Source organism: Varroa destructor, unplaced genomic scaffold (assembly GCF_002443255.2).
Source record: "Varroa destructor unplaced genomic scaffold, Vdes_3.0 BEIS01000005.1, whole genome shotgun sequence".
Taxonomy (NCBI): Eukaryota; Metazoa; Arthropoda; class Arachnida; order Mesostigmata; family Varroidae; genus Varroa; species Varroa destructor.
The window spans coordinates 10,314,402-10,333,149 of NW_019211458.1; the positions used below are offsets into that span (position 1 = coordinate 10,314,402).

The 18,748-nt window shown below is 43.4% G+C and overlaps 1 protein-coding gene across 1 annotated transcript in view; it reads right to left on the minus strand.

Moving 5' to 3' along the window:
• Window positions 1-239: 239 nt before the first annotated feature.
• LOC111251135 (uncharacterized) overlaps window positions 240-18,748 on the minus strand; it is a 36,425-nt gene continuing 17,916 nt past the window's right edge. Inside the window, exons 2-5 of the mRNA XM_086990039.1 lie at window positions 3,078-4,084; window positions 2,385-2,600; window positions 1,729-1,948; window positions 240-1,485 (exon numbers count right to left, since the gene is read on the minus strand). Of these exons, the coding sequence (XP_086846165.1) occupies window positions 1,193-1,485; window positions 1,729-1,948; window positions 2,385-2,600; window positions 3,078-4,084 (1,736 nt within the window). The 3' untranslated portion in view covers window positions 240-1,192. The remainder of the gene's footprint in view (window positions 1,486-1,728; window positions 1,949-2,384; window positions 2,601-3,077; window positions 4,085-18,748) is intronic.

An 18,748-nucleotide genomic window follows, 5' to 3' on the forward strand; every position in this document is an offset into this window, starting at 1 on the left:
TATACTTGAGTACCATTGTTGATTTTGTTCTTCTTCCGCTCGTCGGTATTATGGTTCTATTTGTCATCCTATCATCAGAATCCTTTTGTTCTTGCAGTTCTTTTCAATCTCTTGGCAGAAGAAGCTTTCCTCCTCTTCCTTGTTTTTGTTTTTTATCCTTTTTGTCTATTGCACGTGCAAGTGGTGCTTGATATTACTATTATACATATAACAATTGTAGTAATTCATTGTTATTTATAATAATAATAATAATAATAATAATAATAGATACATCGTAGCAATACACTTTGCAGCGGCCATGCGCAGGCCAGATTGCGGATGAAGATATATGTGGTGGTGGTGTGCTACATGTATGTATGTATGTACGTACGTACGCTAATATGCATGTATATATATACTAATATATATAGTGTACACATATAGCCATTGCATTTTGTCTGTGTACGAATATATGTGTCTGCACTGAATCGTCATTTGCACAATATATAATTATAATAGTAACGAGCTGGCCGAGCAGCCTCTGCTGTTGATCAGTGGTGCTCTATGTCGCGAGTTTCGCGTGCTGAGAAACGGTCATCGTAAGGCCTATACGGCTGACTGACTGACTTTTGATAATTCCCTATTAAAAGTGGATAGATAGTATCATAGTTACGATGACGGTGCCAATGCACATACTGAAAGGTTTTTTGTCTCTCTTTTTTTACATAGTCAGAAGGGAAATCAGTGTTCCACCCTTTCCTGTATAATGGACTGCCTCGCCTTTGGGCGTAACGATAATTGTTGGATACAAACTTTAATGGACGTTGATTATTTGTATATAGTAGTCGACATTAAAGCTATTAATTCATGTTGACGTTCGCTATCTTGACAAGCCGTTTTCCGTCCCCATCGACAATGGACCTGTCCGCTATCTAACACCAGACGGCTTTTAGCACTTCTGAATTATCAATGGTCCACTCTGAAGCCGTATCCTAAGATGTTGCTCGCTGCCGCTGTTGCAGTCGTGACGAAATTTACGGATAGGGTTTGACAGAGATGTCTTCTCGAGAGCTGGGATGCCCCTATAGAAGCGTATATATATATATATAGATCGCTAGTGCGTTACGGAGGGTTTGACGCCATGCATATCCATACCGTACGGAATAATGCGGGGCTAGGTGAAGGACGTTCATGTTTAAGAGGTTATCGAATTTTAAGGTTGAGTTGTAATTACCGTAGGCATCACATCCGAGTAACTAGTTAACCCGTGCACGTTAACTCCAACATTACTACCGAGCATATCAACGCCTAGCAAGCTGCCAGGAGAGGTTGTCTGATGATATGAGTGAGATACGGATGTGTTGACGTGCAACGTCGGGCCTCCTAAGGCGCCCGAACGTCCTTCTTTTTTTAGTTTCTGTTTCAGGTGCACTTTCGCGTGGCGCTTCTTCTCGTCGGAGCGAGCGAATTTACGACCGCACACCTCGCACGAGAAGGGCTTTTCGCCTATAATCACGACAATTCGAAACGAAAGTTGCCACAACGAAAACAATTGTTATTAGCATGATTCATTATTTGCAATAGTAACATTTTACGAAATAGGGTAAGATATCATCTATCTGCCGATCCAGATGTTTCGAATATAAGTTTACTGCACGGCCTATGTGTTACAATGTAGGTATCATATCGGATGACTTGATACAGTTATTGATGCTGCTGCTGCCGCTACTGATCTTTCTTTTCACTGACCTGTGTGGGTCCTGATGTGGGTAGTAAGGTGATCAGAACGACTGAACGAGCGCATGCATATACGACATTGGAACGGCTTCTGTCCTGTGTGGATTCGGATATGACGTGTCAGTTCGTCCGAACGAGAGAATCGTCTGTCACAACCCTCAATCGGACAAGCGCAGGGCCGTTCGTGAACTGGCGTTTTGGATGGTCGATTTGGATACTTGCGCGGCTTCACCTACATTTCAGCAGAACGAATCAGAAAAGTACAAATAAGCATCACACGCGTCGATCTTTTCTCCTCAACTCTCATATACAGCACTCGAATGGCACATCAAATCAATGAAAGCATAAGAGATAGATTCAGTATGTATATGAGGTTCTGGGCTCTCTTGAATATCAGTTTGCTCTCAGGTTGGGTAGGAGAGCCTGGGTGCCTAAATGCTCTTGAAAAATATATGTCTGTTATGTAAATGGAAAAAGGCGTCACAATAACATGATCGGTTAATTAATAATAATGATGTCTCATTCTGGTCAAACCTTCATTCTATAATCATTTGTATGCAATGGCGGTGGAAGCCGGTTCTATGGATAGCACATTATTAGAGAAATATGTGTGGAAACAATTATGAGTAGTTTAGATATCACAGATAGGTTAATTGATAGGCTCTTACGGGCACAAGCTTGAGCGGTGTGGGACTGTTCTGGTAGGCTTGACTGAGGATCTCATGGCCTTTGCTCGTTGCCTGATTGTACTCTGCTAATGTAGCTACCCCTGATGAACTTCGAGATCCGCCGTTGCTAGACGCGCTAGCGTTGGAAGTGTCATCTAGACTTCCTTGCGTCTGTAAGCCGCTAGAATAGTCTGGTTCTTGTTTTGGGACCACCACCTAATTTATAGAGATCAAACAAGCAAAATCCAACGTCATCGTGCAATTTCGTAAGATACCGTTTTAAAAATAAGGTTTGTAATGTTTTACGATAAAGCTAGAAACATTACGCGTATTAGCAATCAATCGTAGGGTAAAAGCGTAGTAGCTTTCGGAGCCATTTGCTCGTTTGATTCCTTCTCAAATGTCCCCCCAGTAGAAACCAAACACTTCTCCATCGTGAAAATCAAAAATTGTCGGGTACATCCTAGAGCGCCCCCAACGGCACTCCACCATAATGGAGTCTAAAGCGCACAATTTCGACATATTCATCTTTCGTTTGTTAGCTAAATACATCGTTGTTATTGCTGATGACTAGCAGCTACAACGAAGACTGGACGATTAACGCTTTCTAACTTCTTTGTGATGACATTATTTATATATATATTATATTTTTCATGCTCTTATGAAGCTTCCACCATGAACTTGATTACTTACCGGGGGCCCGCTCACAGTAACAGCCTGTAGAGTATATGAGAGATCGGACGATGTGGTCGTGGGCGGTGAATAGTTGGTCCACTGGTAGGTCTTTGTTGTTGTGGTTGACCCATTGCTGAGATTATTCGTGGTACAACTGGCGATTCCCGGCGTTCGGAACGTCAGCTCCTGAAGGCTGGCCGGATCAAGCGGCGCAAGTGATCCGACAACATCGGTTGCTGGGGGCGGACTTGTGCCAGTGAGTCCGACCGCCGTTGGTAAGCTCCCGCCGATCGTTGCAGTTGCATAGGTCGGCTTTCCACCAGACAGCATAAACGAAGCATCGAAATGCTGTGACGCAAATTGCTGGCCACCGACGACACCGACTAGCGAGTCGCTTGTCTCCGTCGGTCCATTTTGGGTGGACGAGGTTTGTCCGACGACTGCTACGAACGCCGACTCGTGAGGACCAGACACCGGCGGCACTTGGGGTACTACCGACATAACCGTCACTCCACCATCAGCTTCCTGGCCGGCGTACGGTGAATGTGTTGATGGAGGGGTGGCGCAGGCAACTTGTTGCTGTTGTTGCTGTTGTTGTTGTTGTTGCTGCTGCTGCTGCTGTTGTTGCTGCTGCTGCTGCTGGGTAAATTGTTGTTGCTGTTGCTGTTGTGAAGATGTTGTTGTGACGTCCGTTGGGACGACGGTGCTGAGGGATGGCAATGGGAGGCTGCCCGTAGGGTGCTGCTGGAGCAGGTTGAGGTTGAGCAGAGGGGAAAATTTGTCTTGGCTGGGAAATGTCGGGCTTGACGACACCGTCGTGGTAGACCAGAGCACCGGTGCCGGAGAAGTGCTCGCGGGCGAGCTCGCGTTTGTATATTGTTGAGTTCCACTTGCTGTTCCTGTAGCTCGAGGGCCAGGTGTGGAGTAGCGGGTTTGTTGCTGCTGCTGGGTAGGCGAGGAGGTGGCTGCTGGACTAATCTGAGGAGATGGGAACATATCACCCTTCTCGGGCACTGTCGCCTCCGCTGAAATTGTCAGAATGAAAAAGGAAACAACGTGAATTTCTTAAAATAGTAATTGAACTTTGGTATCGGACCTAGTAACTTGGCCTAGTTGTTGACTAAGAGGATGATATGTTGCCACTTCGCAGGCCATACGGCTGCCGTCTGCAACATTTTAGGAAACCCACGTGTGCTATTCACAAAAGTAACGCTGTACAATAATTGTACCTTTAAATGTAAATTATACTCTACTACGGTGATTACATACATCGCTCATGCTTGGTATTCGTTCAGAACAGCGCCTTATTAAATCTCGTAGATTAAATACGGAAAATCGCGTATGATTTCCAGACATTTAGATATGGTCTAGCGTACTCAAGCGGTCTGCGTTTGCTCATGGTATCGATGTCGTATGCCTTTGTTTGGTCGGCGAATGGGTAACTCTGAACGGTATTCCCACCTACACGCTGCGCCTTTGTCAAGCAACAATGGACGGTAACATCGACAGCCTTATGATCTTAGCAAATAGCTGTTGTGAAACAGTTTCTACTCGAAGATGGTCCGACCTGTAGCAAATTGTGCCGACCAGCGTGTGGTCATCGCTATTATTGTGCTAAGCGTCTCAGCGAGACACGTCTATCTTGTGGAGCAGCATAATCTATTTACTTTGTAATTTCACCCAAGAGCTACAATATCGGATTGACAAATGTGTTTGTGCTATACGTGCACATACAGATAGCGCTGGTTGCATACGCACACGGCAGGAGATGGCTAAGAATAGACTTCGATATGTTGAAACGGCCATCGTAGTGCACCGCGCAACGGAACGAATGTCAAATAGGTTCTTTCTCGTCCTGCCGCTGAGGTTGAGGTCACGTTAGGGAATGTTGGGGGGTTATGGGTAACCGCAGATGGCTGTTCCGTACTTAGCTACGACGTGCACAGTCACACCTCTACGCACATGGGTACGTTATGAGAGCGGGAAAAATGGGCCTCAAATAGATTACACTTTGTAGCAGAATAGCGCAAATCATATAGCAACAGCCGGCGGAGGCGATGACATCGAGGGCAACGGCAAATTCGTGGTCGCGTACGTCCATAAGAAAAGACCTGACCAGCCGACTGACCAGGCTGTGCCTGTCGTACATTCGTGTATGACATTGCACATGAGACATAAAAGCGAGCATCGACATAGCGACTTCGGGTACCACATAGCTTCTGCGTCGAGACCTCGCAGCGATCCGAAAACTCGAAGTTTTTTCATCATATTGCGCCGAGTAACTTATTGCGTAACAAACGATGCATATAGATGCCATAGGTTGTCTGAATGATTTTGCCGACAATCATCAATGACGATTCTCTACGGCTGGCTTTGGCCAGAAATAATACGCTATTTCTGTAACAAGTAATTAACTAAGTTAGAGCTTTAGTTCCATCGCAATTTTTTACCCGAATTAAAATAGGTACATATTCATATCTACGATCATCGGGTCAACCACGTTACAACCAAATACAAACGTAAAATGGCCGGATAGTAAAATTTATCTTTAAGTAAATATCTACAATGGTTGTCCATAGGCATTATGCAAAATCCTTGAATGATCCACATATCTTCTATGTTTAACTGCAATAAATAAACCAGCTGGCTAGCTAGAAGTTCATTATTTCCATCATGGGCAATAAACGAATGTTGTTGTATATGTATAGTTAGGGCAAATGGCGTAGCTTTTAACGGAATACTGTGCTTGGTAATAGTTGATACAAGCGACATATTTGGATCCATAACGACGCGCTACGCTCTTGAAAAAGTGAAAATAAAATACATTAAAAACACATAAGCTATTTCTTAATATTGTGGAAACATTTCTACACTCTAGTCGTCTATTAGGAACTCTTTTTTAGCACTGCCTCCTGATGCCTGTGGAAATTATAAGTGGTGCATAGACTAATTATAACTAGGGGTAAATAGATTGTGCGTGCGCGTCGTTTCTGCCGTCATTGGTCGGCGTAGCTGTTGCCGCAATGACAAGAGCAGTCCCTCATTGGATATGAAAGTTCACGATACGACATCTATTCGATTTCGTTTGCTCGACCTCTTGGCTGCCTGATTCCCGTTTGTTGTGCTAGCCGATCGGCTGGGCAGCCGGGTCGGGGCCAGGCGAAGGGTTCGCGCAGCCGGCAAACAGCCCAGGACACGATACGACTACACTAACGCCAGGCAGCTATAGCAACAATAATAGCGCGTAAGCAGCGTCGCGATTTAATAGCCAGGAGCTGATAGTGCAACTAGAGCTGCAGCTGCCAATGCATGCCCCAGCAATAGTCGTAAGGGTAGTAATAATGTCAATGGCTGCCGTTGCTTCTGCAAGCCAACCGCATAAGGGCCGACGAAGCGAGCGGTCAAGGAGGCAGGCCAACGAAAGCAGCTGACGCCGACGGCAATGTGGCGTCACTGAAGGAGCATCATGCAAGGCGGGGCAGCGTTTCGTCGTCTGCGACGGCTGGAATCTGACCGCCATAACTAGCGAAGGGCGGATGCAAACGAATCGCCCCGAACCAATGCGACCAGCTGAAAACTAAATCCCAAAACTCTTCTAGCTTTTCGCGGCCAGAAGAAGAACGAAGAAATAAAATGAGGAAAGCTGTAGAGCGGGAAGCGCCCGGTACAACAAATCAAAAACGGCAAAACCCCGAAAGCAGATGTCGAACGGTAGAACCACGCCACCACCCTGACTGCGGCAATAACAACAGTGATGACGATGTTTACGCATGTTCCCTTTGGTCACTCATACAACACACACAAATACACACATATATATATATATATATATATATATATATATATATATATATATAGGTTGTTGAAAAGGTAATTACCGTTTTTCCAGCTAGATGGCTTTAGAGTTACGTATCTCAGATTAAATGAATCGTGTTGAATTGGCGTTGGTGTCGTTTAAAAGCTGGCAGTGGTAGATATGCCAAGACTGTATGTTGGAACGCCTTTATTCAGACTTATGACAGAGCACCATGACAATGAGCGAAAGTTCTGAAAAAAAAATCGCTATAACGATATATAACCTTATAACGACAAAAGCATAACTGCTGGCCAGACCGTCAGCAAACAAAAATGTGCCGTTTATGGTCAATATGCATTATTGGAAGAAACAGCTTACAGATGGTTGTATTTATTTTGTTCTAAAAATTTTGGTGTAAGAAATACTTTTCGTAGCTAACCAGTTAGGGAAAAAGTTGGTAAAGTTATCGCAAAAGTTAAGCTGACCAATACACGAGTGGTCACTATATTGCCAAGAAACGAAACGGCCACCACCAAACAGTATTAAACCGTTTGAAGAAAACCGGCTACTAGAAAACCTCGGTAGTATTTGGATGCCACACAAATTTACTACATCGTATTTCTATCTACAAAATTTCACAGGAACGCAACGAGATCAGCCTACTTCTGAAACGAATGTTCTCGAGCATGGAACGATAAACCGTTAACAACGGTAAACTGTGCAAAAAATAGAAAAATAAACAAAAAAAGAATGTATGCCACAATCTGGGACAGTAATGCCAAACTCGGCAAAAATTGAGATAACTTAGATGAGAAATTTTCATACACCTGCCGTATAGTCCGGGCTTTGCACCGTCAGAGCTGTTTTTTGTTTCGCTCTCCGCAGAACTTTTTTAACAATATTATTTCAGCTCCAATGGAAGCGTGCAGATACAGTGGTGTTACCCAAAAGAATGGAAAAATGTTATTGATTAAAATGGTACATGCTTAGGTTAATGATCTTATAATGTAAAAAATAAACACTTATTTCAATTTGGGTTTAAGAACGATGAATACCTTTTCAACAACCCAAAATATATATATATATATATATATATGTATATAGTTTTTTTTCGATACATCATTGGCGATTGAAGTAAAAATCGACCCGTTCATTGTTTTATATAAATCTGATTGCTCTTCATCTACTTGTCTATATCTAGAAAAAAAATTGTACATTAATAGCAGAAACACCAATAAATAAGTCGATAACTTTGTGTTACGTAAGGGCATGTATTGGACTGAACTCATTGAATCAATTTTATTGTCTACAAGGGTATCAAACGAGGTCAGCGTAGAGTGGGCAAAAATCTGCTCAATGGCATTACGATAATGCCTTCGAGTCGGTTATGAGTCGTTCGCGATAGATAAAAAAATATATATATATATATATATTTTTACAGACAAACCAAATATATATATATATATATATATATATGTGTGCGTGTACATTATTGGGACAAAACGCATCAGTTGTTCTGAGCTCTCGCCGTTAGGTATTGAGGAACGAAGGGGGGACGGACCTGTCAGATGGTTAACGCTACCCTCACTTCCAGCGAGTGGAACGACGATGGGAGCAGTAGGTAGGCAAACAAGAAAGCCTCTTCTTACCCCCCTTCTTCAACTTCACTCCTTCCTGTTTCCGTAATGACAGAATGCGCATTCGTGTCGGCGTCTTCCTGAAGTCTAGTTCTGTTAGAGCTGTAGCAGTGGAGTAAGTCGCATAGGACTAGTTGAAATAAGTGGACGAGATATAGAAATAAGGAGAGGAGTAGCGTAAAAGCGGTGCTCATCGACGCCACTCCCAGGTTTTTGAGTTTTTGTTCATTATTTTTTTTATCCACACAAGACCTACAATGAAGAAGAAGCAAATAGACATATTAGGACATTTTACAATGCTCTAAGCAATCTTACGCCTAACGTTATAAAATTTCACAAATCCTTATTGTACAAGAAGCTCTATGCGGAATAGAAGAAAACAAGTAATGTAAGTAAACAGTGCCACTTATACATATATATAGAGCGTTTGGTAACCACTGTATAAGTGGCCGCCCGTTTGGCTGCTAGATCATTGCGGCAGCCGATAGCAGACATCAAGGAAAGGCCAGAAAGTCAACGCCTTCATTAGGTGTATCTTGCCCTTGCTATAGTAGAAATATGATCATGGAGCATCTGTGGCCGTCTTATTGCCCCCGATGCTAGAGTTCCAAACCAAGCATAATACCAAAGTTGTTTTTTTCCGCGCTTTTTCAATCACGCAACTACGTATACACAGGCCAAATAAAGACGAACGGATAACGGTTCCGTCCTATGAGCAATTCATATTTAGCGAGGTAATTAAGTAACGTGCCTACCCAACCATATTCGGCTCGTAAAAACCACCTGCTGCTTGCTCTTGTTGATGTCCCGCGGCCTCCGAGAATCGACAATACAAAATGAAAAAAGAGAGAGATAATCACTTCAACAAGCGAGGTCTAAGGAGGGCCAGACGTAGCATAAACGTAAATTAGAATCATCTTACGGCGCGAATGTACACACATGTATATGCGATAAGAAACAAGAAAAATACACTGCACTCGTAAGTACCGCGTTCAAATATCGGCGGAAGAAACTAAAAGCACTGTGAGTCCTGGAAGTTGTCTGGTCCTAACCGGAATCAGTTGCTGGAACTGAGCTATTGTCTACACGCACAATGCAATTGCTGGGAAAAAAACGTACATACAAAAATTCCACGTGTTCCTACACGACAGTTGTCATAATTACAACTTTGTCTGAAGACTTAACCCGAATCAGAAAGGAAGGATTGAGTTTTAGGCAGCAGAAGTTGCAAGTGGAAAATTTAGATATTCCTAGGTGAACGTTTGTATGTCCTCAGGCCCGTGGTAGCCTCATGGGTAACGTATTTGTCTGCTAGTTTAGGGGACACGTGGTGGTATCGATTCGATTTTGGATCGTGCGTGCCGAGAGCCGGTCGTCTAAGACTACAACAGTACTAAACGTAAAACTCGAAACATTTGTTTAACATATGTAATTTTAAATGATTGTTCACACTTGCAAAAACATCTTCTTAAACAATCAAACCTATTCAACTGTTGCACTTCTTAGTAACGATTTTGCCGTAATACCGCTATGTCATCCAATTTAGCAAGCTAAGGCCACAGCAAGGCACTCTAATTCGGACATCAATGCTTGCCGATATACCAATAAGGATCGCCCAAAGATGAATTATGTAGCGAACTGGCAATACAAATGAGTACAGGCTCATCTTGCGACACCTCCAATTTTGCAGCAGGACCATTCAAATTTTACTGAAAAACTTCTTATATAGCTATAAATGAGTCAAAATATGATTCACACTCGTTTTTATATTACATACGATCTGTACTTATGTACTTGCTAGTCCGGTATTTATTTTCGATAGCATTCACTTTCATAATTATAAGTATGTACGCATGAGCTCACTTCAACGGACTGAGGTCCGGCAAGTCTTAGCATACCGAGCCAGGGCACGGTTGAAACATTTCGTCGATTGGTCACCGACAAAATCCTGATCTGATCAGTCTACTCTCAGACCGTAAATTCAGTGGCGATCGACTTGAGCAGAACATCAACTGATCAATTCGCTGAGAAGCTGTCTTGAGATTGAATTTTTGTTGTGAATGAAGGTGAACTTTACTTATTGACCTTGAAGATAATCCAGGATGAGTCCTTCGTCCTTCACGCTTCGAACCAAACTTTCGAGTACGTTTTCATCTTTGGCACAATGACGATCCCGAGTCGGTCAATAGCAGACGAGCGATGTGAAGAATCTGTTGATTCTCTAAAGAATAACCGACCTTGCAGGATCGCTAGCATATCTGAGAATTTTTCCTGATTGCATGTATTGCCGGATCTGGCCTTGTGTATATAAATATAAGTATATAAATATGTATGCTCACAATGAACACAGAAGGATACAAAGATGACAAAGACATCGGGATATATATATGCAAGCAGCGTTGAAATATTTTTTATGTGATCAAAATGCTGAGATCACATCTGCTGTCCCAATGGTAGGGGTAGCGGTAACTTCACGGCGTCGTTCAGGGGCTATGCTCTACGTTATTGCTAAGTTGGTTGCTATTTTTATAGTTGATTTGCCTCGTACTCCATCGGCGTTCTGATACTTGACCCGAATAGTTCGCTTGTACTTATAGACTAATTACACACTGTAGTAGACAATACTAGCTGGCGTAAAAAGCACAGCAGAAGCAGGCACAACAACGCTACCACGATCGCTCGAAGTGCACGCCGGTTTCTCACTGTTGCCTGAATCTCGCTCGGCGTCGACTTCACTGCGTCGGGCTCCCTTTTGCCGTTTGGGTATATGTACGCAACAGCAAATTGGCTGTGGGCTGAGCGCTGACACTGCCAACATGAAAAATCTTTTTCAAATGTGCAAAGCACGTTTTGCCTCGCGGTGAGATGCAATATCTTTACATAGTCTTCTGTCTCCTATCGTTTTACTGCCGCCACCGTTGCTATGGCCATTTTGTAACCGGCTTCTAGCATTCTTAATAGGCTCTTCGTAAGTTCCAATCCCTCGCTTCGCAGTAACAGTTGAGACTCGAAACGCGTGAGCGTCTGACAGAGAGTGTGTGGCTCTTTTCCATCATATACATAGCTCCTTTCTTCGCACGCTCAGAAGAGAGCTACATGGGAGAAGCCCGATGACAGCGTCTGCAGAGCCAAAAAAATATCCAGCACCCAATAGTTTAGAATTTTACATTCGTTAAGCATTTCATTAGACGGCTGGTTCCCAGCACGAAACGAAGCGAGTCTACACCCAGATTCGAACCTAGATCACCACATGGTCCTAAAGGATTAAGAGACAAGTGTGTTACCCACTAGTCGATTTTTAGTATAGCCAGAATCTAATAGAAGTTAAGCATAGTTTACAATCGCGCATTGGCCTCTTCCGTAGACGATATTTATCACTGCCCATGGGGCGGGAGTGCATTACTACGATGGGCGATAACACCTCGGTCATTCCACAACTCCATTTGCCGAACTCACCGTAGATAACCCGCCAGATTAATCAGTTATGATAGAATAGATGGCACACCAATGCCAGTATAACAAGCACTCCAAATCGTGCGGAAAATGAGCTGCAACCCCAACAGAGAAAAATTCTGGGTCACGTTGACTCTGTTTTTCGCATCATTAAAGATTAAGCGATGACTCTTTTTTACCTATGGATCCCCACAAGCACATGAGGCCGGCCAGGAGAACGTGCTTCCACCAGTTAACATGCCGATTTGCATGGGGATGGAACTGACCGACGCTTGACTGTTCTGCCATGTTTACGCTACGCGCGAAGTTCGATACGTCGTTTCTTGCCGAGAGGCCAGCTGGCTATGCACCTGCTCCACTCGGCTGAGCAGATTTGGCTGATGGCAAAGTAATTCGCAACGCAAACGTAAGTCCAATCTGACCTTGTGTTTGTATATGTGCGTGAGCGTCTGCCTAACGGTATTTGAGATGTCGATACGTACCTAAAACATACACAACGTGCACACACACGCGCTTGCTCGCTCCTGTGTGAGTGCATTGCAGATCTAATTCGAAACGCCCTGCCTTCCAACATCTTGTTCTTGTTCTGCGGCTCCAAATATCAACATTATTTGTTTTGTACTGCTGCTGTACCCGCAGCATCTCTGGAAAGCCTTGCCATACATACGGCACCCAGCTGTTCGTTGCTGGAACCTTGCAATACGAGGAAGAGATACGGCAATGGAGAAGGGGTATGCAAGAGAGCGATGGAAAGGGCAAAACGAGTGACATACAATAAGGGAAAAACGAAAGATGTTTAAGAAGAATGAACTCAAATGAAGACAGCTGCCGCCGCCACGGCGCTTGTAGCAGAGGCTCCCCCAACAGTATAGGAACGACCTGTTAGCCCCACGAGGGCACTCGCAGCAATGCCAACGATTTCGACACAGGACTGTGCTGGCAGCTGCTGTGGTGACTGCGGGCACCGATCGGAAACAAAAGTAAAACGGAGCAGAATTGAATAGTGCAGCGGAGTGAGGTACACGACGCCAAATAAAAATATGCCGCCCCCGCTGTTGTGGCCGCCTACCCCGCCGCTCCACGTAATAGTATACGCGCTAAGGTGACGTTATACCGTTATATAGTGTGCGTAATAGAGAAGGAATCATTATAAGGAAAGCAACGTAGCAGGGAGAGCAATTCCGACTGGGTTTCGGATAATGGATGAAACTGTAGTTCGTATTACCCCAGTTTTCTAGACGGGTCATAGGTCCCAAAGAGGTTTAAAGAGATAGCAATTAGCTGTATCGTAACCCAGTCGCACAAGTACAAATATATCGTTGGTAAAGGAACATATGTGTATATGAATCTCTGTATCGACATGTTGTCGCTCTTTCGCAACCGTGCTACATTGGTACAACTTCTAGGAATGCGTTACTATACAAATCGTATGTTACCACCATAAGCCAACGCCCGTGATAGCGATCCCTGTGTGTGTATATCATCTAGAATAAATAGGAAGGCTTTCATCTTATATTAACCAATTGTCTTAATTTTGTTACTGTAATATCCTATAATCTACTATGAATTGTTTCTACACGCGAACCAGTGGATGATGGTAACCGCGTTTGGCTTACAACTAATATAGGTGCACAGCAAACTTGAGGGAGTTATTCTCGATAAGACAACTTAAAGAAATGGTACGGAAAAAGTGAACTATAAGGGTACGTTTTAGATAAAACAAGGTAACCATGACAGGTTTCTTTTGAGCTAACTATCAGTTCGAATGCTCTTTCTCATTTTTTTTTATATAGAAAACCTGTATTAACTAATATCTCGATTTGTATGTGCTCTGCGGGTAACATTACAATATGTTGTTGCTGTTGGAAGAAAATACGAATCGTCGCCGTAAATCTGTTGAGCAGATCTGTTCTATCGTTTGTAGCCTCATGACTGGGTATTATAGCTCTAACAAAGTCTCAGTAGCGGTAATCTCTTGCGCAAATAAAATAATAACAAATTGCTGGCAAAAAATGGTCGTCCCTTCTGCGTCTTCTGGCGAAAACCTAAAACACTACGGAGTAATGCTTGCCAGTGAGATGCACCATTTTCCAAGTGGGCGTGGAGGCCCACTTTCGGGAAAAGGAAAAGCACAAATTTGTCTTGTGACACTTGCCCGTTCGCACTTTATACCACTGCTGTCTGATTGGCATAACGACGCATCCATGTATAGAGATAAGCGGCATCACTTCACAGAACTTTAGCTCGATGACGCCTGGTTAGGGCCGAAAACAAAGGCTCATTAATCATTTTTGCGAGGGAAAAACGATCGAGCTGCCAACCACGGAAGTCACACTGACGGCGAGTAGAAATTCGTCGCTAGCCTCCATCGTCAGCCTCGCCACACTCCCATTGATCTTGACCGGCGTTGAACGCACTGATGGAAAAACAGACAACGGCAATCATTCCTGTCCGTATCTTTTTCCCCATAGGCTCCTATCGCAATTCGATAAATAAATAGATAGACTATTTTTGCCGCCGCTACCACCGCCGATGTTGTTTCTTTCGCTTAAGACGCTAAGCCGGAAAAGTCGTCGTCGTCGTCGTCGTCAGTATTCCGTATCGTCTTAGAGCCCCGATATGTCCGTGATATTCATTCAGTTTCAGGCATTCATCGAAACTCGTAAGCTTTTACGAAGCCGATCTTGCGATAGTAGTACTGTAGAAAAACGAAAATCCCAGGAACTCCGGTTACTGGAGCACTCTCGTTGTGATCAGCATCCCCATCGTAATGAGCGTCATGGCCATCATCGTCGGCGGCGGCGGCGGCGGCGGAGGCCGAATATCGCCGTCAACCGCCTGATTGTTTCATAGCAGTTTGTGCAGTTGAGAAGGTAGGTTCAGGAAAAATGGGGTGTGAGGGGTGTCACGGGGAACAGAAAGAAAGTTAGCGTGAGAAAGCGTAGAGGTGGGATACGCCCAGGGCGAACGTGGGTGTGGGTCCAGCCATATTCCTCGTATATAATAACTATTTAATTGTCCGACGAGTTAATTTCACCAACGGTATTCTTTGTCAGCGGCCGATGGCCTCTATTATTGAACGCCAGATAGCGAACACGAGCCTGCAAACTGAACCTCTAAGTATACCATGCGCCTCGCAACAAGTTCGAATTATAACCGACAATCAGCCGGCATTAGTATCTGCCTGTTTCGTAGCCGGACTAGTCGTTTTGTAATAAATCCTCATAGAACATCTAGTGAAGATGTTGTTTACCATAAATATCGAATCACCTACATCTTTATATTTTACCCGTCGTCCCTCCTGTCTCAGACCCCTCTACTTTCCCATCTTCCCTCTAGTTCTTTCGCCTTGAGCAACGTTCCAACGTCAGCTATCATGTCTACGGCTACAAGCAGCAGGGTAAAAAGTGTAGCGTATAGATTGGTGTGGGCGCATACACTGCTAATGGTTTGCTGTTTTCTGCTTCTTAGAATAATGCTAGCTTTTCAAGCTCGTTGACGATGTTTAAACGCACGGAGGAAATGATAGATAGTCCGAGTATAATTAATAGCAGATATTGAACGAATGATGATGGATCATCGATGGCATTGCACGTATTCTTAATAACCAGGCCCAGTGAGCCTACTTCGTCGAATGCACCATTCGTTTGGCCTCATATCGAACCTGCGAACGAATCGGCGAAGGATCTGTAAACGCGTCGCAGATCAATCAGCATTGTTTCATATCTGCTCTGACGCAGTATAACCATGTCGCACAGGGATATATGAACAAATGGCAACGGCTGAAAATTCAATATATCTGTTCCGTGGTCGACGGTCGACAAGCGATGACATTGTTCAACGTATGCCAACACCAGCTATATAACAACATTCACATCGTTGACGAGGTGACATACTCTAAAATTGTTCCTTGCTTTGCCGATAATGAAGGTTGTACATCACTGCATATGAGCCCTATGGGACGACGGAAACGTTTAGTCACGGCAAAACAACAACATTTGGCCGTTTAACGCGTGCCAAGCACTTGTTATGGATACGGATAGTGCCAGTCTCCTTGTTCCTTCAAACAAGCATTCGTTTATCAGGTGCACGTCAGAATCGAAGAGAAAGAGGGTTAACCTATGAGAAAATAAAAGAAAGACAAGAAATAGTAAAAAAAAAAAAAAAAAAACAAAGAACAAATAAAAGTTCAAATTTACTTAGAAAAGAAACACGTCAGCTGACGTTGCATAAAAGAGTCTGGTAGTGTTCAGGTTACCACGAAGCCCTTAGCATCATACGAAAATGTAAATCACCAAACGAAAACGAAAGAACAGTGTAGTATTCGATGGACATTAAATATAAATGTCATATATATCGTATTAGCAAGCCAAGGCTCTCTAGTTTCATCGTAGATCTAGATGTGATTCGTATGTATTATTATACAGGGCTTTCAATAGAGCGATGCGAATGAACCTTTCAGGACAGCAGCAGCAGCAGCGGCAGCAGCAGCAGCAGCAGCAGCAGCACAAATAACGAGAGCAAACAGATGCAGACGGAAACGGGAACAACAATGGCGTTAAAAAGTTCTCAAGTTTAATATCGTACCGATTCGATACGAGATATAGGTAGAATATTTACTTAGGATAAAAAATATATGCTTGAATGCCAAAAAACGTGACTTAGCAAACAATTTCTGCTATACTACAGTTTTAGCTTTATTTTGAAGACCTTCAAGACATTTACCTGTCCTTATATGCCGCAAAACCACGGAAACTCGAACTTCTGTATTCATTTTTATTATTTGTGTATCATTATTATTTGCTACATGTATATATATATATATTATTTTTTCAGCTGCTCTAATATGGTTTCGCGTGCGGCTCAGATTCTATTGAATTTCGTTATTAGCGCACCGCATGGCTATATTGCTGGCATTCGAAAAATAACCAGAGAGTAAGCGCGATTATAATGATAATAGTGACAGGGATTTGTATGTTTTTCTCCATTGTGTCTACTTGTCGGTTTTATGAACGATACGCTCCTTTAATAGTACCATTCATGAGGGCAATTATTTTTTTGAATGGCTCTTGAGGCCATTTAAACAGCGGCACACGGTGCCCCCATAGAGCGTATAACGTACACGATGTACATGTCTAGTTCTGCTTGTAACGTAGGTCCAACACGTAGCCGGCCCAATACCACTAGTGAACCTTTTCGATAGCACTAATGCTTCTGATAGTACCTTTGCCACTTGTGTTACCGACTATTGATTCCTTTGGATCTCGCTAGAGAAAAAAAAAACTGATCAGCTACAAGATCAATAAACATCGATTTCGCATCATTATTGTTAGTGTCGTTGCCGTTGTGCTGCCTCACGACAGAACTACCTTTCCGCAGACGTTACCGCACCGCCTATACCAATAGTCATCTTGATGATGAAAAGCAACGAAAAAAAAACACCTAATGCGATGATGATACAACAAAACGATAGTTTCAATTTCGACTTTAAACGATAACGATTTTATTTATTTAAAGCCAAACGCAGAGGCCTAATCTATATATTATATTATACGAGCCAATTCTCCTTCCAGCGTTGCTTTTCGCTTGTCACCGATCACAACGCATCTGGGCAATCAGGATCTGCTGACGTGATTGGGCCAGGGAAACCGTGTTCCGCTCTATTCGAGCACTAATTGCCAGCCAGATACTACTTTATTGGGATAAATTTAGTGGTAAAAGTAAATGAGAGGAAGGCTGTGCTTCATCTGCCAGCTTGTTATTGTTGTCGTTGTCATTATGTTATTACTATTATCGTTAACTCCGTTGGCTGTTGTACACGTTGTTGGTAAAATTGCATTGGCTTTTTTTTCTCTCAGACGATAACCAGCAGCTTGTTTGGCAATAGCTTTAATTACGGCAGATGCAGTCGCCCGATCCTTTTACTGCTGATCTGTCAATCGCGTACCTGGACGACCTTTCCTAGGAACATATGTATCTAGAACCAGATTTATATATTCCAAAACGTAGGATTTATTTTTTAGCAGGGAAACGTATCAGGTCACGTGGAATTTTTCGTCCACTATTTCGTGTTCTTTTTGTTCGTAGATCGACAGCTAATTTTATTCATCCGTGGCTATCCGTAAGTTGGTTTATTTATGGATCTGTGCGCGCGTTTTCAAAGATTTGTTTCCAGCTGTTCGCCGACCGATAAGGCGATGAGTTCGACAATAGCAGAATGAGAAAAACCCCTCTTAGTTGAATCGTTTTGTTTATAATACATTATGTATATTTTGCCCTGCCGACTACCTATTCGCCAGCTACTCAGTCTACCTGTCTGTTTGCTTGCTATGTGTCTTCGTAAAAAAAAACCAGCGCACTACTACAGGCTAATAATGGATTTACAGAGTTGACACTCGGACTTCGAATGTCCCCCCCGCTCTCTCTCTCCTCCCTCTCCCCCCCTCTCTCTCTCACACACTCTCTCTCTCTCTTTCTCTCTACTTTCTTTGGCGGTGACACTAACAACATTTCCCCACCATCGGTCTCCTCAAATGCATATTCAGTACTGTCACAGCAGCAAAAACTACACCGATCCAACGACTGCCGTCCCGAGCTGTTGTCGCCTACTTGAGCGAGGCTAGTCAACTATTCAGATGCAAACAGACGTTGATACTTAGGGCCGATGGCTTCTTTGTGTTCTATCTTCCCGCTTGTCTTCATGTTCAGCTCAATAATATCGGCGCTTTCGTTCTCTCCCCTTTGTCTGTCTACATACATATATATATGCAGCTCGTGCATCGCGACTAACTGTCTGCACTGTG